We start from the raw sequence: 22,692 nt of genomic DNA on the forward strand, positions 1-22,692 counted from the left end.
GGAAGAGATTGCTACCTTAGCAATAAGGCCGCCTGTTGTACTACCAATTTAATTATAATACTAATGTATTTTTAATGTGATTCAAGTGCAATAAAGAGTTTTTGTATTGTATTGTTTTGTTACTAACATCTATGGACCTGTGTCTGAAAATAAATAATTTGAATTGAATTGAATTGAAAGCACATAATAACGGGTTCTTGCCGCGTTTAAATGGGGATATGAGACTCCCGATATTTCGACACTGTTGCAAGTGCCATGATCACGGGATGGGATGATGAGTAATATGTCATCCCTGTCGTTGTGTTAAAACAATGTATAACACAAATACAAATCTTTATTGCTAACGTAAGCTACATGAGGAGCTCGGTGGCGCAGCGGTAAACGCACGATTGTTGAAGTTAAGCAGCTTTCGCAAAGGCCGGTCATAGGATGGGTGTCCACAAAAAAAAGTTTTCATCTCGAGCTCCTCCGTGCTTCGGAAGGCACGTTAAGCCGTTGGTACCGGCTGCATTAGCAGTCGTTAATAACCATCAATCCGCACTGGGCCCGCGTGATGGTTTAAGGCCCGATCTCCCTATCCATCCATAGGGAAGGCCCGTGAACAGCAGTGGGGACGTTAATGGGCTGATGATGATGATGAAGCTACATGTCGTTGGTAAGTACATTAATTAAGTGTATACATTATTATAGCAAAGAAATTCATTAAAGTCATAGAATATGTTCTCAAATAACCACTCTTTTATGAGCTTTTTAAAAGGTTGGGTGGACGCTGCATCCAGTATTTCCGGTAGTAAGCCATTATATACAGATGGGCCTATTATACCCCACTTATGGCCTACTTGACAACCTAGTCAAATGAAATACTTTTTACGAAACGTCAAAACGAACGTTTACCTTGGGGTTTGTATGGAAATACTGTCCTGTGACGTCATCAATAAAAGCGGTCAAACGTCGTACTCATTGTTACTTAATTTGTAATTAAAATTCTAAAATAAGTCGATAAGTAATATGACATCGTTTTTTGATAATTTTAGACTGGCTTCTGTTTCTAGATTACCATTTTCTAATTTATCTTTGACCCAGTCAAATACCCAATTCGTTAGTCGACAATGCAGAGTGTTAGTGACATCATAACGAATACTCAGGGGAATGATTCAGACCATGATTCCGAGTTAATTTCAAGTGGAATTTTTCGTCGAAAATTCATGTTTTTTTATAAAGTTTTCTGTTTATCCTAAACTCATTGAAACCGACACAATTACACCAAACACAGAGAATACTTACCCCAAAATATTTTTTAGTTCTGTACCTTTACAATGGCCCCGTTTCCTGGAGACACCTCCTAATTTTACTTTAAGTTATACCTGTCATTTTCTTATCCGCCGAAAAGGAAAGGGACGGATGATTGACAGCTCTTAATTTTAGGAAGAATGAGTAAATGAATGAATAACCCGGGCGAATCAAAAAGGTATCTCACTGGTATGCAAACCGTTTGACGTGTGCTGTCAACATAATTCTGTCGGGTTATTGGCCAATGTAAAATTTTGTTGGTTTTTGTGGTTGGTTGGTTGTTTTAGATTTGTGCTTAAAATTGGCGTGTGTTCCATAAAATTTATGCTTGTCGATTACCCGTCCCTTTCCTTTTCGGCGGATGAGAAAATGACAGATATAACTTAAAATGAAATTAGATGGTGTTTGCAGGAATTAGCACCAATAATATATACAATTCACCACTGCCTACTCCTGCAGGGATACAAGTGTGATGGTATATTGTGCCACTTGTGGCTCTGCCCACCCCATTAGGGATTACGGACGTGAGTTCATGTACGTATGTGAGAAATTTCAAGTTTGTCTTTCTTGTTTCCAGAAAAGGCGTGTACTACCTGAGCATCGCGGCGGCCGCGTTCCTGGTGATGATAATTGCGCTGACGGTCCTGCGCGTGGTGATATTCTGCGTGGTGTGGCTCGTGACGCTGTCCCGGCACCACCTGTGGCTGCTGCCCAACCTCACCGAGGACGTCGGCTTCTTCGCCTCGTTCTGGCCGCTCTACAAAGTCAGTTGACATAACAACCTCAAGTCCCTGTTTTTATATAAGACCTGTCATCATGCTCAAGTCCCTGTTTTTATATAAGAACTGTCACATTGACATGATCTTGAGAGCCGTCTCAAAGCTGAGATTAATTTATTAGTACCACCCGTCTCACCGAGTTTTCTGTAATTTATTTTTATTTGGTTTTTCAAATTTCGCTTCTGAATGACTTATGGTTCACTAAATTGTATTTGCCCCAAAAGAAATGAAAAAATAATATGTCTTGTTATGAATTCCAGTACGAATACCGCGGACCCGGCTCGGAGAGCGATAAAGCGTCGAAAAACAAGAAGAAGCGCAAAAAAGACAAGCATTCGGACGACGAAGGTGACGAGAAAACGCCGCTAGTGGCTAGCAAGGCGGAGGACGCACCCGCCGCCGGGATCGGCGCCGACCTCGCCGACAGGGAGGAGCCACAGTAAGTGATTAATAACACATGACATAACCTTACCACTACATCCCCAATAAATAAGAAAATAGTTTCTTATAAAAGAAACACACAAAAATAAGACTAAATAAATTTAAGCACACCACCTTCAACGGCCTCCGTGGTCCACGTGGCTTACGATCCGGAGGTCCCAAGTCCTAATCCTGGTGGGGACATATCACAAAAATCACTTTGTGATCTCTAGTTTGGTTAGGACATTACAGACCGATCACCTGATTGTCCGAAAGTACGCCCACGCCACAGCTAATAAATAAATATATACAGGTTGTAAGTGAATTTTGCGACGGAAAATTCCACTTGATATTAACTCTGAAACATGATGAGAATCATCCCGCTCAATATTCGTTACGATATCACAAACACCCTGGGCCGCGGGTGCGGGTGTCTCCGAATCTTAGGGTATATAGTGGCCCCGATTCCTGCAGACACCTCCTAATTTTATTTTAAGTTATACCCGTCGTTTTCTTATCCGCCGAAAAGGAGAGGGACGGATGATTGACAGCTCTTAATTTTAGGAAGAATTAGTAAATAAGTGAATTTACCCGGGCGAATCAAAAAGGTATCTCGCTGGTATGCAAACCGTTTGACGTGTGCTGTCAACTTAATTAGCCAATGCAAATTTTTTAGACGGTTGTTTTAGATTTGTGCTTAAAATTGACGTGTGTTCCATAAATTTTATGCTTGTCGATTACCCGTCCCTTTCCTTTTTGACGGTTAAGAAAGTGACAGACATAAATAAAATTAGATGGTGTTTACAGGAATTAGCACCAGTCTCGTACATAGTCGTGAGCTTATAACACTCATTTATATTATTTTGTATCTCTTCCAGAGACGACCCCCCAACCCCACCAGAGAAACACTCAGAGTCAGAATCGGAGAACAGTCAGCGCTCCTCCACGGACCGGGACTTCGAGATAGTCGAACCCGGAGACGTGGAAGACGAGGAACCCCGGGAGCCACTCGAACCCCTCCAGGTCGAACCCCGGGAACCCCCCGCATCCCGAAACTAAACGGTCGCTGGGTCGGGTGTCGTGTATTGCCTGTTAACTTAGTCTATGTTAGTTATTCGGGTTCTTGCGTGTGACGAGGATTTTTAAGTTAAAATTTATTAGTGAGATTTGAGTTTGGGACGTTTTGATGTCCTTTGAGACGAAACTTTACGATTTTGAATTTTCTTTATGGAGCACAAGAAAATTTTACGTCAATATTTATCGAAACAAACAAGCTGTTAATATAATATTCGATTGATCAGTGACTAAAACCCGTATTCTAAGATGTTATAACTTCCGGCAAACTTCTTGAGCATCGCGTGTCGAAGTGGGGGAAAGTTCGCGCACGTACACTTCCGTGCAAAAAAAATGAACTTTTGATTATTTTCTTAACTCATTAAAAAAACAATTATTATATTATTTAATTATGTAAATAAAACTAAACGTATATTATTATAGTTTATTAAAACTTATATTTAATAAAAAACTAATCGTCAGGTAAGTATAATATTCCTTCCATGGGGTTGATGAGCTGGTGCTAGGTTTTGGATCTGTAGACATAGACCTCGTGCTAGTAACTAATTCTTAAACTTAAACTAATGAGCAATAACAAAAACGTGACAGTTTCACTGCACGCAAGTGTATTCGGGATTCAAAGGGACGAAGACAAGAGTGCGCGAGGGAAGTATCGACTGATCTACCAATAGCCGGTCGATGCGGGACTCACCCGCCCCCGCGCCCCGTACCGTACCACCAAAGAGATCTAAAATTCGGTTGTGCGCAGTCAAGGTCGATGCTCAAGAAGTTTGCCGGGACCTATAACTCGATCGTACCTCGACTCCCTCCCTCAGTTGAGGTGACCTTAAGAAAGACACGAACTCACCTCAAAATCGATATTCTTAGACGTACCTTAAACCTTATCTCGAGTTTATTCCATTGAGGTTGAGTGGAGACAAACCGTCATTATTTTCATATTATTTTGATGTAGGTACGATTCTAAACAGCGGGTAGTTTTGAGTTAACATACATAACATAACAACCTATATACGTCCCATTGCTGGTCACTGGCCTCCCCTCAATCAACCGGAGGGGGTATGGAGCATACTCCATCACGCTGCTCCGATGCGGGTCGTTGGAGGTGTTTTAACGGCTTAACTTGCCCTCCGAAGGAATCATCTTACTTTTTTCAAGCCTGAAAAGTCAAAACAAAGGACAGTCTCACAAAGTCATTTCGACAATGTCCCCATCGCGAATCGAACCCGGACCTCCAGATCGTGAGACTAACGCTCTAACCACTAGACCACGGAGACTGTTGAGTTTGAGTTAATATCTTAGAATACGGGTGTTAGTTAGGTCTGTTTTTAATCTTCGAGAAACCGACTTTAAAACACGCAAAGAATCGAAATGAAAATGTAAATAAGCGACTATAACACCGACTTTTAGTACTTTAGCTACTTAAATTCATGTTTATAGTCTATATCAATGCTTACATATTCCTTTTCAGCTATCCGATGTACTTGTTATATTATTATATTTGTAATAGACTGTTTTCTCAGAGATAAATAACTATATAAACTTAATAAAATGTTCATTCGTGCAATACTATGAAACTGAAACTTAATTTCGAAAGACATTATCGATTAGTGAATGAACGATTGATCGAAAAATCAAGGTCGGTTAGTGAACCTTCAAGTTATTTCGAAAAATATCGTTCGAAATTAAGTTCCTTATTCCAATACTGTACGTATATGTACATTCATGAGCAATATAATGTACCCACTTTAGGACTCTGTCGCACTAGCATATTTGACATTTAGTGAGACTTACAGTTCAATTTGTCAAATCAGTTAATGTGACATGGTACCAAAGTGTATACATATGCTCGTGACCGTACTTCAATAGATATTTCGCATTTCTAGTCGTACTGTTGAATTTCCCATTGACGTATAAAAGATAATAAATAAAAGTTGGCCATTTTAGAGTATTTCTGTGTAAGTTAACAAGCAATATGTGAAGGGAACACGGGCAGTGTTTGAAGGGAAATCATGCAAGGGATATGTACGTGTGATTCGTCTTACACTTTAGTTTGATTTGCAATTGTGACGTTGAAGGGCCTTGGGTGTCGCAAAAGAGTGAGACAGCAAGCTACGAGAGACAGAGACAGATATAGGCTTGCAACTTACGCCTTTACGTTAGGCCGTTGAACTTCATCTGGCAGGACCGCATCGTACTTTCCTATGCTTCTATGCACTATCTCGCTCTGGCAAATGACGATTCTGAGTGTCAGAAAAGGATAGAAGTATAGATAAGTGCAATGCGGTGCGGGTACATGTATTTCAACCAATACACGTTTCTTTCATAAGGTTTCTTGCTCGAAAAGGACGCAAAGGCGATGCATTTAATTATGATTATACCAAAACGATGTTATATTTATTTTGTAGATATGTAAAAAACATGACGTACAAGAAAGATCTTGATGTAAAGTGTCACAGCCTCGCAGTTACCGTGTAGGTTCTAGAAAATTCTAGAAAGTAACAGAACTCGTCGTCTCTTCAATAAATTCACGTATCTAAATCATACAGTTTTTCATTCTCACTGGCCATTGGAAACGCCGTTTCGATGACTCGAAATATTATTGCATATTTTATTTTGAGTTTAAACTCAAATGAGTGATAAGCTACAAATCGTAACTAATTATTCTCATTCAGTATAATATGTATTCTGAGATTTTGTATATTATTTTTTTATTTTTCTTTTTTATATAATAATGTTTGTATCTGGTATAGATGTTGGATTGACACCTCGCCCTGTGCGACCGTACAGTTAATTAATAGAATAGTTTCCACGAATTTAGATTAAATTAAGTATTTCACGGGCCGGTTGTTTCTAGACTCGAATCTTTACGTTTCAGCCTGTATACAATATCGCCTTTGCCATTTAGTTTTGATTCAATGTTAAGTGATACGGAAAGTATATTTCACATAAAGTCACCTCTATAGACAAGGATATTTTGGCACGTGGCCGTAATCCGAACTAACGAAGCATCTAAGAGCGCTATTACATCTCTCAAACACACACCGACAAAATTGGTGCCGACGAAAAAACAACCAGATAAATCGACTTTATTATTACTGCACTATGATCTTAATTTGAATGAATTACATTCTGTTTGCCAAAAAACCATAGTGTGCGGTCTATCTTTTGACAAACAACGATCGCATAGTAATAATAAGGTTGATTTTTCGTTAAATCGTAAGTCATGATCTACGAATGATTGATTGTAATATCGCTCTAATGAAAAATTTATATAAATGGAGAATGTATGGAGATGGTGCTCACTAGCGCCCCCTCCTGTCAATATCATCCAAGTGCCACAAGATTATAGAATAAATAACAATACTATGTATAGAACAATAACTTTTCGCCCTGCACCAATTGGGTGCCGACCTCACCTCACCCCCTCTGGGTCTTACTTTAGTCTTAAATGACCGGTAAAGAGTAAAGTGGAGAGCGCACGGACTATCTATCTCGCTCGCACTTCTGCGTTAGACAGCAGCACACAGTAAGAATGAGATTTGTGTATGGAGTGTGTGACAAGAACCTTGTCGGCCTATAATCGCGCGTTATGTGTAGAAAATAATGCACCATCTGCATTGTGCTAAAGGGGTGGACAGAATCACAAGTAATTCAGAAGACAACCTCTGTTGATTCGAGCTCCTAAGATGGATATTATAGTACAGTTAATGGCCCCGATTCCTACAGACTCCCCTAATTTAATTTTAAGTTATATCTTTTTTAACCGCCGTAAAGAAAAGAGACGGGCAATCGATAGACGTAAAATTTATGGAACACACGTCAATTTTAGGCAGAAATTAAAAACCCCACCCAAAATTTTATATTGGCCAATAACCCCTCAGAATTAAGTTGACAGCACATGTCAAACAGGTTGAATAGCGGGATGCCTATTTTATTCGCCCGGGTTATTCATTTTACATTTAACAGTTGTCAATCATGCGTCCCTTTCCTTTTCGGTAGATAAGAATATGACGGGTATAACTTAAAATAAAATTAGGAGGTGTTTACAGGAGTCGGGGCCATTATCATTGTAATCCGCCATAACTATTATTTTAGACTGAACATGAAAATCTCAATCTAGAAACATTTCCGTGACGTAACCATAGATAGGCGATTTTAGACAAATTTAATTATTGTGCTGTATTTATGCAATTATGTTTTGCAACAAATATACTTATATAAGTATTTGTTATGTCCATCGGTTTTTGTGAATTTTGGTGCTGTTTATGTCTTGTATTATTTTATTTACTTCGCATACTATTTTACATCTCATAGGACTAAAAACGTAGAATAAAGAATTATAATACGTATAGATCGGTAAGTCTTCGCCCCGCACCATGTCTTACCGGACGCCTTACCTCACCCCCTCTGGGACTCTAAGGAGTAAGATGGAGAGCGCGGACTGCTTGTTTCGCTCGCGCACGCGATTACTCTAGCCATAGAGGCGGCCAAACAGCTCACGACACTAAACACTTCAGAACCCCGATACCGACCCCGTCGGCGTAGTCGACGATTTCCCTTAACGCGCTTAACGCTATCGACCCACTAGGGTCGATTCATTCTTTCAAATATTCTTCCTCTCAGACAACGTCCTGAGCCGAGGTTCGCGCCCAACTGGGCACCCTTAGGCCTGTCTTTAATTTTGTACCGGGTGAGAGCCCTCAGCGGTCCCCATTTGTGCGGCCAAGTAGTTAATTCCATCTACGGCAAATGTACAAAAAGAATGATTCGCTGGCACTTACATCTTAAGTGGCAAACGGTAACTATGAGATTTTTGTATAGAGTGACCGGGGCTAGAGGGTGTAGGTACGCTAAAACTCGCCAAGGAGCAAGTTACACTGGGCGATTGAACAGTTTGTAGAATTTACCAGTATAAGTTGGTCTATCCCGCGACGGATAGGCGCGAGTTTTAAGGTACAATCATAAACTATCATTTCGATACTATAATGCAACTTTACTTTTAGTGCATTTAGTAACTTTTATTCTTTTCAACAGTTTTACTCAAAACTATATTTCTCTTCTAGTTATACTTACTTCAGGCTGTCATTGGTACGTAAATGATATTTATATTATTCCTAATTCATTATTCAGTAGCTTTTTATCGTGGAATAATAATTGCTGAATATATTTGTTTATGGTCCTATGACATGTATTATAATAATGTGAAGTGGACACGCGGCTGCGCGTGAGTTGTAAATTTTGCATTTTTCCTGACATATCTGTGTTTGTAAATACGGTTCAAGATCTTATCGGTGTTACGAATACGACGTGTACTAATGTAAATCATCGGCAACTCAATTAAATGAAATGCTCTTTTAAGTATTGTTTTATTTCATGTTCACGTTACTGGGACACGTTAAACGAACACTATGTACATGTAAGTGATGCACATATACTGAGTGTTAGTGAATAGAAAACTTTTAGGCATGATTCGGACCATAATTCTGAGTTGATATCAAGTTGACTTATCCATCGCAAAACTATGGAAAAATCACATAAAAAAACAATGCTTTCCGACCCGAAATTTCACTCGATATCAACTCTGAATCATGATCTGAATCCCCCTCAGTATTCGTTACGGTGTCCTTAACACTCATATACTTGTATGGCTACATATACGTACTTGTACGGGGTAAGTGACATCGTAACATTTAATATCAAGTGGAATTACACATCGCAAAAGTATAAAATTTTGCGACGGAAAATTCTATTTGATATCAACTCAGAATCTTGGTCTGAATCACCCCCTCAGTATTCGTTACGATGTCACTAACACCCTGTATGTGGGTTAGAAAAGAACATTTTATTTTACACCTAATTTTAAGTTATACTCGTCATTGGGTCACCTGTCAAAGGGACGGATGATTGACAACTGTTAATTTTAAAATGAATGAGTGAATGAATGCATAACAGCATAACCCGGGCGAATAAAATAGGCATCTCGCTCATATGCAGTCCGTTTGACGTGTGTTCCATAAATTTTATGCCTGTCGATTACCCGTCCCTTTGTTTTTCAGCGGATAAAAGAATGACAGGTGTAACTTAAAATAAAATTACTTGGATGTTGTGTACGGTCACGAGCATTAATATGTATACACTTTGGTACCATGTCACATTAACTGTTTTGACAAATTGAACTGTAAGTCTCACTGAATGTCAAATATGTTAGTGCGACAGAGTACTGAAGTGCGTGCCTATATTGCTCATGACTGTACAGGAATTAGTACCATTATGCTACTATATTTTAAAAGGTGGGTGTACTTCCACTAATAAGATTAGAAGATAATTATACATCAACATCAACATATATAATATTATACTAACTTACACTATAAAATACAATCGTGAAACATCAATTTACATTTTATCTGCAAAACGTAATAAAACCATTATTTCAAAGGCCATTTGGAGAGGCATAAAATTAACAAAATAAAAATATCTATATTAAAACTAAAGCCATACGTCACGAATAACAAATTGTGCATACATTTACATTGATAAGCTAATTAATTTAATAAACAAGTTTTCTAAGTGGAATTTATAAGTTGCCACGTTTTTCTTGCTCCAACTCTATTGACTCGAAGAGGGTCTTGAAGTTACCGGCGCCAAAACCCTGAAAAGGCATAAATCCTGGTTAAAAATACAAAGTATATCAGGCCCGTCTTAGACAAAGAGTTCTAAAAAATAGTAATGATAATTATGGGAATTGGAACAGCTCCGCCACGGGAATAAAGAGAAGTAATAGAATTTTCGAATTCGCATACATTTTTACTTGAACTCAGTAGAATAGATTTGCCTGAACTATTAGGTATTATCTAGTTGAAGCGTTATTTACCGGTTATATACCGGTGTAGGGTAACATAACCGCTATTCTTAACCGTTGGGACTCTACTTTTATGTCAAATCGGTACCGTCGTTTTTATCGTAGCGTCACACCTCAAACACTTCCAAGCCCTGTTGACGCCAACATCCGTTGAATCCTATGTTTACGAATGAAAATTCGGACAGTACAAGGTATACCTTCAATGAGCTGCTTATAGTTAAGTACTGTATTAGTGTAAGAATTTTACGTGTAGCTAAGAATTTACTGTAATTTGGGGTTCTAAATGGAAAAAGACTCAGGTACGACAAACACATTGAATACATAACCTAGAAAACCGGGCTTGTAACATCTTCAGGTGGATAAGCGGACGCGGTGAAAACGGGATAACGCTAGGAAGACGATTATGAATATAGAAAACTATTAAATCGTACTCACATTATGATTTCTCCTCTGTATAACCTCAAGGAACAGCGTGGGTCTGTCCTGGGTATTCTTGGTAAAGATCTGCAGCAGGTATCCATCATCATCGTAATCTATCAGGATGTTCAACCGCTCCAACGTGTCGATACTCTCTGCCACTTTCACTTTGCTGAGCTTCAAGCGATCGCGGATGATCGTGTAGTATTTTGAAGGGATGGTCAGGAATTCTACGCCTCGGGAACGGAGATTCTCGATCTGGTAACAATAAAATGATCAGTGATAGGAATAGGTTAGATATTTTTATTGACGTGATTTATTGTAGATTTGCCGCAAATGGCATTAACTACTTGGCCAGACAAATTGGGAGCACTGAGGGCTCTCATCTCACCCGGTGCAAAATTTAACAACTGAGGGTGCCCAGTTGGGCGCGAACCGGCTCAGGGCGTCGTCTGGATATTTAGAGTAGGTATAAAATTCTACTCGTTAAGTACTTAATACATAGCTCAGCATCTCCGCATTGGTGGAGCTTTGGCCTCGGCGTGAAACCCCCACCATCAGTCCGGTTTTTGACGGAAGCTACTGGAAATTTGACCTTCCAACCCGAAGGATCCCAGGCTAGTAAAAGCTACATTTTAGGTACCAGGACCAATGGCTTAACTGGCCTTATAGAAGACGGACTGGTGAAGAATACTCACAACAGTAATAATATCATTGGTATTGATAGCAATATGCTGCACGCCCGCGCCGCCGTGGTACTCCACATACTCCTGGATTTGGCTCTTCTTCTTACCCGGAGCCGGTTCGTTGATGGGCACCTTGACTGTCTCTTCCCAGTTCGCCATCACGATGGATCGTAATGCTGAATACTCCGTGCAGACCTGCTTGTCGTCTACTGACCAAAACCTGTAGATGGGAAGAGATTAATAAATAATAGGTATATACATATTATAAGTCGCAGTTCTTTTGAGCAGCGGAGTCTGCACGGCCACCTCACCGCGCACGGCGGCGCGATTTATATCGAGGGCTACGATCAAAAACACAATCTACGGTACGTCGCGTCTACCGTACGGCTATTAATAATAACAATAATAAAAAAACTTTATTGCACACAAGTTTACAAAAAAAAAATATTATTTATTTTTTGGCTATTGGTTGAAGTCGGATTCGCGCCGAGCGCGGCACGGGTGTCGTGCCGCGAGGGCAGAGCGTTATAAAGGCCTAGTTTACCTACACGTCATTCACGATCATGATAATACATTCAGTCGACTGCGGTAACTAGTTGGTTCTTAGAATTTTTTTTCAGACATATGTATAAAATCCAGATGTCTCACCTGTGGAACTGAAGACAACGTTCATACCACGAAGCCGCCGTCTCCATCCCGTTGTCAGGCTGGTTTCCTACCACATGGTCGATGAAATCGATCTCGACCTTTGGCCTGAAAGCAAATGCCTTTGTAAGTACTTACATACAAATAAGTATAACCGGGGTATTCTCAAATCAATAGCGGATTGCTTAACCTCGCCAATATTTTCTAGTCATCATCATCATCATCTCAGGCCTTTACATCTTTATCAGATGATTCAAACAGCGTTTCTGTGGCAGCTTTTAAAATGGCTGTAAAGTCCGATGCGAGAGCGACAGTAGCGGCCGCACGACTGGAATTGTAGTTGAGGGTTATTAGATGGTACAGGTGGTGAATCGGCCTTTTCATTTCTGTGTCGCCTCTCGCGCTTGTCGGCTAGAATTTCTCTATTTTCTAGTATGTATCAAGTTATTAGGGAAACTAACATAGTTTGTAAATAAATAAAAAAATAATAAGTAAGTAGTAGTAGTTCGTAAATAAGTGCCTAATCTTTTTAACACTTTCGGCTGAGCAACGTCATTATACGTCAAAATAAAAACACCCAAATTGACGCAACGTATATTCCCGTCAAAGAAAAATATGATTTTATTCCCACTACGTGATAGCGCGCTGACAGCCGATACTAAATTCTATTAGCTACGTCATTGCGCCACAACACATCAGATTCCCAAATCTCTAGCGCCGCGCTGCATTCGTTTTTACCGTCATTTTATAGAGGTCACTCACACATACACATTTATTACGCATACAATCACAACGTTGATGGACGTCATCCTGTAAGCTCTACGCCATTGTAGACGTCTTATGTGTCAATTTTACGTGATATCGTAATAAGCGGATACTTCATCAACAGATGTATTGGGGACTCGTCCTGGGTCCCTGCTGCGTGCAGGGGTGGAAGTCTGCTCAGCGTCTCGCGTGTCACCGCCGCTTGCAGATATCGAGGGTCCCTCATAAATGCCTACGTTACCACTTTCAGCAGCAACAGACTTTTTGACAACTGTTACATCACCTCTGTACCTGCTATATTGCTCGCGCCTGCGGAGGGCCACTCGACGCTTCCTGCGTCACCGCAACTTGTAGATATTGTGGATAATTCTTCGTCATCGTCCTGCATCGCCACCACTTGTAGGCATAGAGAGTGACCCGACATCTCTTGTATCGCCACTGTTTGCTGATATATAGAGGATAATTCAGCACCTCGTCAATCTCGAAGTTATTCAAGAGATGCTGAAGTGAATGGGAGGCGGCTGGCGGGACGCGGAACGGTTCCTCCAGTGGGAACGTTGCCCGTCTCGTGGCCGTTCTCGAAACGTATAATCAAGCGACAGACAACGACCAGGACGTCGAACATCATCCTCAGTTACGGGTGCTCGGTAAGAAGTCTACAACGTGTGAGGGAAACATTTAATTGAATTTGAATTCGTTATAACAGAAGTAGACGGATCAAATTCAAATTGAGCACCTGTAGAAACATTATCAAAATACAATGTTGGTACTATATCTAATGTGGTTTTTCTCAATCACATGTAGCTCGAGGCGGTGTTCAGCGCCTTGGTCCTCGCTGCCTGCTGGTTTGTATGTCGCGGGAGCGGCTTCGAAATGGGCGATGTTCTTATGAACTGTTTAGGTTCTTACTGAATATAATGTTCTGCGTTTTTCTGGGTGAGAGCCTTCAGCGCTCCCCATTTGTCCGGCCAAGTAATTAATGCCATCTGCAGCAAATCTACAATAAGTCACGTCAAAAAAAAAGTGTTCTGCGTCTTGCTGGCTGCCTCTCGTTTGCTTGAACACTGTTCAGAGCTCTGGAATGACTGCGAAATTGTCGAGATGCTAGACTATTATCTATATCTGCAGATGTTGACGACGCAGAGGGTCCTGGGTTGCCCTCTGTATCAGCAAGCGATGGTCAGGCAGGAGATGCTGAATTAGTCTCTATATCTGCAGCAACGTAGAAGGTATTGGATAGTCCGCAGTGTATGCAGGTTGCGCTGACGCGGCAGGTGTTGGGTGGTTTTCTGCAGGCGCCAACAATCCAGAAGGCAGAGGGTGGTCCACGGCAGGTTCAGGTTAAGTGTTAACTGCAGTAACGTGCCTATTTCTACCTTAGGAACCTTTCTATTTTTGCAGGCGGCGTTGTCGCGCGGGATGTTGAGTGGACTCCCACTCCATCACTGTATGCAGCGGTGCTCCGCGATGACCTTCTATTATATCTGCTGATAGAGTTGCATTATATCTCTGAGAAGTAGAACCATCCGATACACGTATATTGAAAAAGTCGACTTATTCTCTTGTTGCAAATAATATTTTTACTTACTCAGTGATCAAAATATAACTTTTTTTATTGATTTTTATAATAAATATTTAGAAAAGCGTCTATTGACGACGACGTTTATAAACGTTGTCAAAATAATAAATAATGATATTTGAGTATTGCGTGACAGAACGTATTCAAACGTCCGCGTCATTAGATGTTGTTAGTTAAACTGTAAACATTATGTTACCCGCATGTGACGCAACTTCTATAAACGATGACGTTGTTAGACGTTGTTCCTTTTACTAATGATCGTAGTATAACGGTTATGATAGAACGCTTATATACGACGACGTTTAGTAACGTTTGTGTCATATTTCACATTATTCTTGATTATAACAAAATCAGAACGTCCTTCAGCGTCTCTTAATTTTGTATGGAAAATTAATGTGTCATAATACATTTTTTTAAATAGCCGTCCGGTCAGCCGAAAGTGTAACAATAATTATATGGATATTTTTATCTGATAATAAATAAATTGAATTGAAAAACTACTCCGACTGTACAAATCAAAAAGATACTTCGCTTGTATGTAAGCCTCTTGACTCGAGGTGTTTAATAATTATAATAAAGTTTTATTGCAGTCAAAAATACCCATAATATGACATCTCAGGCTAACCTAAGTACAATATTAATATACAATAAGACACAAATAATAATAAAACAATACAAGTCAAAAGTTTTAGTTTAGTTTTTCTCTTGTGTGGGTTGAGATCATTGCCCGACCTATATACTAACTTTCCATTAAATTCGGATCACTGCATTGCTTATACTTACAAGTACTTCTGTATAGGGTCCTTATCGAGTGTCTGGTATCCGGGTAAGAAGGGTCCGGAGTATTTTGATCTGTCTACCAAAGTATGTGTGTTGTCACCATACTGTGAAAAAAAATTTTATGTACTTTACACCCACTCGTTCCGTTTATATGGAACATTTATATGTTTTTTTTATCGTTCTATTATTAGAGGACGAGTCTATTGTCATTAACCCTACATACATCGTGGAAACAACGTGATATCAATTTTATCTATGACCAAAAAACATGAATTCAAACGAATTCAGTGGCTTTGCAAAAAAGGTTATTATAAAGTAAGTGATTATTTAGGAGATATGAATGCATGGGATTAACTGTCTGAGAAGATATTAGGCGGTTAAATTACTCAATTGTATTACAATATTTAATAAAAAAAAAATTAAAAGAACGTTAGGGCCCTGTGCTGAGGTTTTTCTTGCAGCTTATTTTCCCCGGCTATACAGGTTGTAAGAAGCTGCAGTAGTTTTAGGAGGATGAGACGTTCGTTATGTAAAAAAATGACGATTCAAAGTGTAACTATGTTATAGGTATTTATTAGGCTGAATAAAGATATTTTAGAATTTGAATTTAGAGCCCCAGTCGGGATTCGAACATGTGATACTATAATGTAAAGCCATACATTCTCCAAACAAGGCTATCACGGATAATATTGTACTTACCAAAAACTATTATTCACATTGAAAAATATCTTTATTCAGTAGGTAACATAGTTACACATTGAATCGTCAATTGTTACATAACGAACGTCTTATCCGCCTAAAACTACTGCATATTCTCACAACTTGTATAACCCGTAGTACAAAACTGAAACTAGTGCTCGTGTGTTTTCCACTGAAGTATATATACTTACCGTCTTGACAGTAGCCATCCTGACAACTCCGTACTCATCCCTCTCTTCCCAGAGGTCCCTCACGACCACAGCGCCTTGCTTCTTCGCGTACCCCAAGATATAGTCCAGGTTTTCCACTTGGAAAGCTACGTCCTTCACGAAGTCGCCGTGGTAAGCCACCTCGTTGGAGAAAACTGACTCCTCAGGCTCGTACTGGGCTTGGAAGACGAATACTATCTACAAAAAAAAAAGTATTTGTTTTTATATTTTTCATATAAATTTCTATTTCGCGAGAACGTTAGGCTCACGATCTGGAGGTCTGGGTTCGATTCCCGATGGGGACATTGTCGAAATCACTTTGTGAGACTGTCCTTTGTTTGGTAAGGACTTTTCAGGCTTGAATCACCTGATTCTCCGAAAAAGTAAGATGATTCCGTGCTTCGGAGGGCACGTTAAGCCGTTGGTCCCGGCTATTAGCCGTAAAATACCTCCACCAACCCGCATTGGAGCAGCGTGGTGGAGTATGCTCCATACCCCCTCCGGTTGATTGAGGGTAGGCCTGTGCCCAGCAGTGGGACGTATATAGGCTGTTTATGTATGTTGTATACGTTTTTTTAGTACGTCCCGCTTTCGACGAAAAAATCCCGCTTTTTTCACTCAAAAAGTTTCAAAATCCCGACTTGGCAAAAAAAATCTGGCAACGCTGGTTCCTAGGTAGATACCTACCTTATTTAATCGTACTGCATGAGAAGCGATCTTCCTGGAGCCAGTCTCGAGACCTTTGAATGCCAGCGGTTGAAACCCGAACCTCGTGACGTAATAACTTGCTGCCTGAAAAACCGATGGTATGTTACTACATCCACTCCTCACCAGCTAGCCTATTAGCATTGACCAGGCGATAGAAGAAGAAATGGAGTCAATGAAGGGTTCACTTCTTTCCGGCTTCGGTAGGTAGGTTCGTTGGAATTCTTAAGTTCTATCCATGCTCTAAACTTAAAAACATATATATAATAAAACTAGATGTCGCGTGGTTCGCTCGCAGCAAGCTGCTCGCGTGTCTTGTTTTACCGCCATTTTTTTACCGCGATAGAATTTGACCAAGACTTGAATAGGTCTCGTGAAATCAAAAAAGTTCTAGGTGCTATAGTTTTGCCAGGCCGTAGGGTGTCTCCCTGATGCGGAGCAGTTTTCCAAGATGACGTTCCGATCACACCCCTATACATAATTTTTACAACCGAGACATTTTCTAGAAAAACGAAAAATATGTATGGCGGCCATCTTAATTTTCCGCCATTTTGTTTTTTTTTTACCGGCGATAAAATTTGACCAAGATTTAAATAGGTTTTGTGAAAAAATTATTGCTCCAGGTTTTATAGTTTTGCCAGGCCGTAGGGTGTCTCCCTGATGCGGAGCAGTTTTTCAAGATCGAGCAGTATTGAAATACTCAACATGACGATCCGATCACAATACTATACATCATTTTTACCCCCGAGGCATTTTTAGGAAAAACGAAAAATTTGTATGGCGGCCATCTTGAATTTCCGCCATTTTGATTTTTTTTCAACGGCAATTAAATTTGACCAAGATTTTAATAGGATTGGTGGAAAAAATAATGTTCTAGGTGCGATAGTTTGGCCAGGCCGTAGGGTGTCTCCCTGATGCGGAGCAGTTTCTGAAGATCAAGAAGCATTTACATACTCAACATGACCTTCCGATTACAACCCCATACACAGTTTTTACCCCCGAGACATTTTCTGGGAAAACAAAATTTTGTATGGCGGCCATCTTGTTTTTCCGCCATTTTGATTTTTTTTCACCGGCGATAAAATTTGACCAAGATTTAAGTAGGTTTTGTGAAAAAAGAATCATTCCAGGTGCGATAGTTTCGCCAGGCCGTAGGGCGTCTCCCTGATGCGGAGCAGTTTTCCAAGATTTGGGATTTTTCCCATACTCACCGGGAGGTCCCGATCACACCCCCCATAAATCATTTTGACCCCCCGACGCTCCTTCTGGGAGAACAATTATGTCAGTGAGTCAGTCAGTCAGTGGGTTTGTAGCTATATATAATATAACTAGATGTCGCGTGGTTCGCTCGCAGCAAGCTGCTCGCGTGTCCTGTATTAGTTCGAAGCTTTGTATGGCGGCCATCTTGTTTTCGTGAAATCAAAAAAGTTCTAGGTGCTATAGTTTTGCCAGGCCGTAGAGTGTCTCCTTGATGCGGAGCAGTTTTCCAAGATGACGTTCCGATCACACCCCTATACATAATTTTTACACCCGAGACATTTTCTGGGAAAACAAAAATTTATATGGCGGCCATCTTGTTTTTCGGCAATTTTGTTTTTTTTTCACCGCCGATAAATTTTGACCAAGATTTAAATAGGTTTTGTGAAAACAAAAATGTTCCAGGTGCGATAGTTTCGCCAGGCCTTAGGGTGTCTCCTTGATGCGGAGCAGTTTTTGAAGGTCGGGAAGCATTTCCATACATGACATTTTGATCACATCCTTTTTACATCATATTCACCCCCGAGGCATTTTCGAGAAAAACGAAAATTTTGTATGGCGGCCATCTTGTTTTTCCGCCATTTTGTTTTTTTTTCACCCGCGATAAAATTGGACCAAGACTTAAATAGGTCTCGTGAAACCAAAAAAGTTCTAGGTGCTGTAGTTTTGCCAGGCCATGGGGTGTCTCCCTGATGCGGAGCAGTTTTCCAAGATGACGTTCCGATCACACCCCAATACATCATTTTTACCTCTGAGACATTTTCTGGAAAAACAAAAATTTGTGTGGCGGCCATCTTGTTTTTCGGCCATTTTGTTTTTTTTTTCACTGGCGATAAAATCTGACCAAGACTTTAATAAGCTTCGTGAAAACAAAAAAGTTCCAGGTGCGATAGTTTCGCCAGGCTGTAGGGTGTCTCCCTGATGCGGAGTAGCTTTCGAAGATCGAAAAGTATTTCCATACTCAACATGATGTTTCGATCACATTCCTCATACATCATTTTTACCCCCGAGGCATTTTCAGGAAAAACGAAAATTTTGTATGGCGGCCATCTTGTTTTTCCGCCATTTTGGTTTTTTTTCACCAGGGATTGGATTTGACCAAGATTTAAATATGTTTCGCGAAAGAAAAATTGCTCCAGGTTTTATAGTTTTGCCAGGCCGTAGGGTGTCTCCCTGATGCGGAGCAGTTTTTCAAGATCGAACAGTTTTTCCATACTCAGCTTGACGTTTCGATCACACCTCTCATACATCATTTTTACCTCCGAGACATTTTCTGGAAAAACGAAATTTTGTATGGCGGCCATCTTGTTTTTCCGCCATTTTGTTTTTTTTTCACCGACAATACAATTTGACCAAGATTTAAATAGGTTTTGCGAAAAAAAATTTGATCCAGGTATAATAGTTGCGCCAGACTGTAGGGTGTCTCCCTGATGCGGAGCAGTTTTCCAAGATCTGGAAGTTTTCCCATACTCACCGGGAGGTCCCGATCACACCCCCCATACATCATTTTTACCCCCCGACGCTCCTTCTGGGAGAACAACCCTGTCAGTGAGTCAGTGAGTCAGTCAGTCAGTACATGGGTTTGTAGCTATATATATTATAATAACTAATTCGAAACCGTGACACTACGTCACGCGTAGGTAATTAATTATTTAGTAAGCTTTAGTAATTATGTTGTAAAACAGGCAGTTGCTTCTATAAAAAACCGGACCTGTCAAATCTTCAGGTTAGGTAAGCGGACCCTGTGAACGGGATAACGCTAGAGATATGAGAAGTGTTGTTACCTGTTTAGCGTTGGAGACCCAGAAGGTAAGATGGTCGAAAGCCAGGAATTTTCCCGCCTCCGGCTTCCGGCCCTTATCCGTGTATGATGTCTAAATTATAAAAAAAAACCCAAGTGAACAACAAAGTATCGGTTATGGTTTCCGATGGTTAATTTGCAACTGATAATTTAAAACTTTAATTGAATAAATAAGTAAGTAACTTATTCATGTTAATTTAACTGTAGATATTTACCTATTTTTAAAATTGTTACCTTCTTTAAAACGTTTAAATTATTAGATAAGTGGGACTGCACAAGTACTGTCTTAACTTTTTAAACAACTCAAATTCAAAATTATCTTTATTCAGTAGGTAACATACTCAAAATCAAGACTGGTTCACCCTGGCCGTAAAACAAACTTTATCGGGTTAGATTGCGGCTACATAAAACTCATACCGGACGGCCGTAAACTAATCGAAAAAAATTGTATTTTGAGGGGCTAAGAGCCGCCACTTTGAGAACTTGCACCACCTAAATATTTTACTAGGGTCACCACTGCGCAAATTCCCGGTTGGTCCCGGTTACTACTTACTGATGTAAGTAAGTAGTCGTTACATGAGTTATGTCAGGGGCCTTTGGCGGCTCAATAGTAACCCTGACACCAGGGTTGATGAGGTTGGTAATTCACCTCACAACCCACACGATAAGAAGAAGAAGACTGCGCAAATGGCATTAACTACTTGGGCGGAGAATTAGGTACCAGATATCCTACACAGCATTAAAGTAATCGAACAGAAAGGTACGAAAAAAATAACTGAAAGTCCAAACCCAACTTACCATTATAACAACTGAAAACCACTAAACAGTTACCGATAAAACTTCCACCTTTGTAAAGGCTGTGTGCTATTTAAGTGCTGTATTCCGAATGAAACGTAGTGTGATAAACTCGATCACTTTTATAAGAGGTACCAGATTCTGGAATCTATAAATTTGCCTTCGTTGAAAACAAGATAGAAGGTAAAGACGTGTTCATATTGGCTGCTTTATTCAAAATTCCTAGCCCTGTTCGGAGAGCGTGTGACTTACGTAGTATCATGGGTTCGAATCTCGGCTGGTACTCTAAACCACTAATTTCGATTATACTATACGATTTATGTGTTTGAATTCATTGGATAGATAATTGAAATCACATGGTTTCCAGTAGGCTCTGCACGGTAACCGCGCCGCGCGCGGCGCTAATTATATCGAGGCCTTCGACCAATAGCCGTTTGACGTCCATCTACGGAGATAGCATTCGTATCGTTTATTAAGCTCAATTTAAATTGCGGATTTCATAAATCCAAAAATAATAAATCTGTAATCGATATAAAGTATCGAAGTAGTAGTAGTAGGTAGTAGTAGTAGTTTATTGGTCGATTGGGCACTCAATATAATTCGCGCCGCGCGCGGCGCGGTTGTCATGCAGACTCGGCTGGATTTCTGCCCGGAATGGCAATAGTCTCGCCCGTAATTGCATGGGACTTAAATATTGCGTATGCGTATAACGAAAACCATGTAATCACCTTTTTGCAAAATATCATTGATGTGGTTTCCAAACCTCGATGACCAAGTTAAAATTGAGACCACAAATTTTGACCTGAATGGAAACTATCTTGTCTATTGCGATGTTTTATTTACAAAAACCACATCCGAAGCTGCTTTTTCAATGTTTTGCTTTTTAATGTGATTTTTCAAAAAAGCGCTTACGTGATTTTCGCTGTAAGGCGACGGATGACCCCTTCGGGAATATAGGAGTGATATTAATTACTTATTGTTATGTTTTTTTTTCTACGTGACTTATTGTAGATTAGCCGCAAATCGTATTCACTATAATTTGGCAGGACATACTATGTTTGTTTGATGTATCTACCACACAATTGGCCTTATATCTCTCTCTTTATTTGAGAGTTGCGCTCTTGTCGGTGGAGTAATCGCCTTCATTACTCCATAGATAGGGCGTGTAGAACGGTGGTTGCCCCAATCGCCTTCCGTTCCGCAGTTCACCGACCAATTTTCTCAATCGGCGATGTTCTAGCTAGAGCCCTACCAGATTCCATTTCCTCGGCCTCCATCCAGTACGGATACCGCTGCTGCCCGGCATCAGGGATGCGCTTTTGAAGTAGGGGTGCCTACTCGCTACGTCACAAGATAACGCAGCTAACCAAGAAAAAAATAATTGGCCTTATAAACAAGGCCTAATCGATGTCGTATGATCAGAGCCGAGCCTCCAACCGGGTAAACAATATGCAAATGAGATCGGAGGAGAACTGGCTTCGAGCTAGCACAGAAACGGGGTGGCGACGCGTAACTATGACCTATCGCTTTGATCATAACTGTGGATTGGACTAAGCATACGTTTTGGCACGGAGTTTTGTGATAAATAGGCGAAAGAAAGGTGTGGTGGGAATAAAGTTGGCTCCGGAAGGCGAGGCGAACTTAAAGCGACTCTTCTATCTGACGTCACATTATTGACAGTTATATTTTCCTCGCACATACCTTCATTTACCTAGATGAACCTATAGGTAGATGTGGTATTTACAAACCTCTTGTCAACCTACCTTTTTACGTCGTTTGTTGCGATTTACATTGATTAACTAGCATAGCAACAATGTTAGTATCAACTCAATAAGTACAATGCATTTACTACTTCACTTTTTAATATTAAAATACAAGCAAACATCTTGGAAAGTATACTTTTTCGCGCCCATCTATTATATCAAATAT

The 22,692-nt window shown here is 40.2% G+C and overlaps 2 protein-coding genes and 1 long non-coding RNA gene across 5 annotated transcripts in view; 2 read left to right on the top strand and 1 right to left on the bottom strand.

The window, feature by feature from the left end:
- LOC126371775 (uncharacterized) overlaps nucleotides 1-8,921 on the top strand; it is a 267,333-nt gene extending 258,412 nt beyond the window's left edge. The window contains exon 2 of the long non-coding RNA XR_007567071.1: nucleotides 4,739-8,921. This is a non-coding gene — a long non-coding RNA (uncharacterized LOC126371775). The remainder of the gene's footprint in view (nucleotides 1-4,738) is intronic.
- LOC126371743 (translocation protein SEC62) overlaps nucleotides 1-8,921 on the top strand; it is a 35,346-nt gene extending 26,425 nt beyond the window's left edge. For all 3 annotated transcript variants that reach the window (XM_050017091.1, XM_050017090.1, XM_050017092.1), the window contains exons 6-8: nucleotides 1,868-2,054; nucleotides 2,330-2,508; nucleotides 3,368-8,921. In XM_050017091.1, the coding sequence (XP_049873048.1) occupies nucleotides 1,868-2,054; nucleotides 2,330-2,508; nucleotides 3,368-3,548 (547 nt within the window). In that variant the 3' untranslated portion in view covers nucleotides 3,549-8,921. The remainder of the gene's footprint in view (nucleotides 1-1,867; nucleotides 2,055-2,329; nucleotides 2,509-3,367) is intronic.
- On the bottom strand, nucleotides 8,913-20,869 carry LOC126371747 (4-hydroxyphenylpyruvate dioxygenase). Its single transcript, XM_050017099.1, has 9 exons — nucleotides 20,767-20,869; nucleotides 19,952-20,041; nucleotides 16,893-16,997; nucleotides 16,188-16,403; nucleotides 15,301-15,401; nucleotides 12,177-12,281; nucleotides 11,541-11,748; nucleotides 10,861-11,100; nucleotides 8,913-10,215 (listed from the first exon to the last, which is right to left on the bottom strand). The coding sequence occupies exons 1-9, from the start codon at nucleotides 20,767-20,769 to the stop codon at nucleotides 10,141-10,143; spliced, it is 1,143 nt and encodes a 380-aa protein (XP_049873056.1). The 5' UTR covers nucleotides 20,770-20,869; the 3' UTR covers nucleotides 8,913-10,140.
- Between the last annotated feature and the right edge of the window lie 1,823 nt (nucleotides 20,870-22,692).

The sequence above is a fragment of the Pectinophora gossypiella genome, chromosome 13 (assembly GCF_024362695.1).
Source record: "Pectinophora gossypiella chromosome 13, ilPecGoss1.1, whole genome shotgun sequence".
NCBI classification, from domain to species: Eukaryota; Metazoa; Arthropoda; class Insecta; order Lepidoptera; family Gelechiidae; genus Pectinophora; species Pectinophora gossypiella.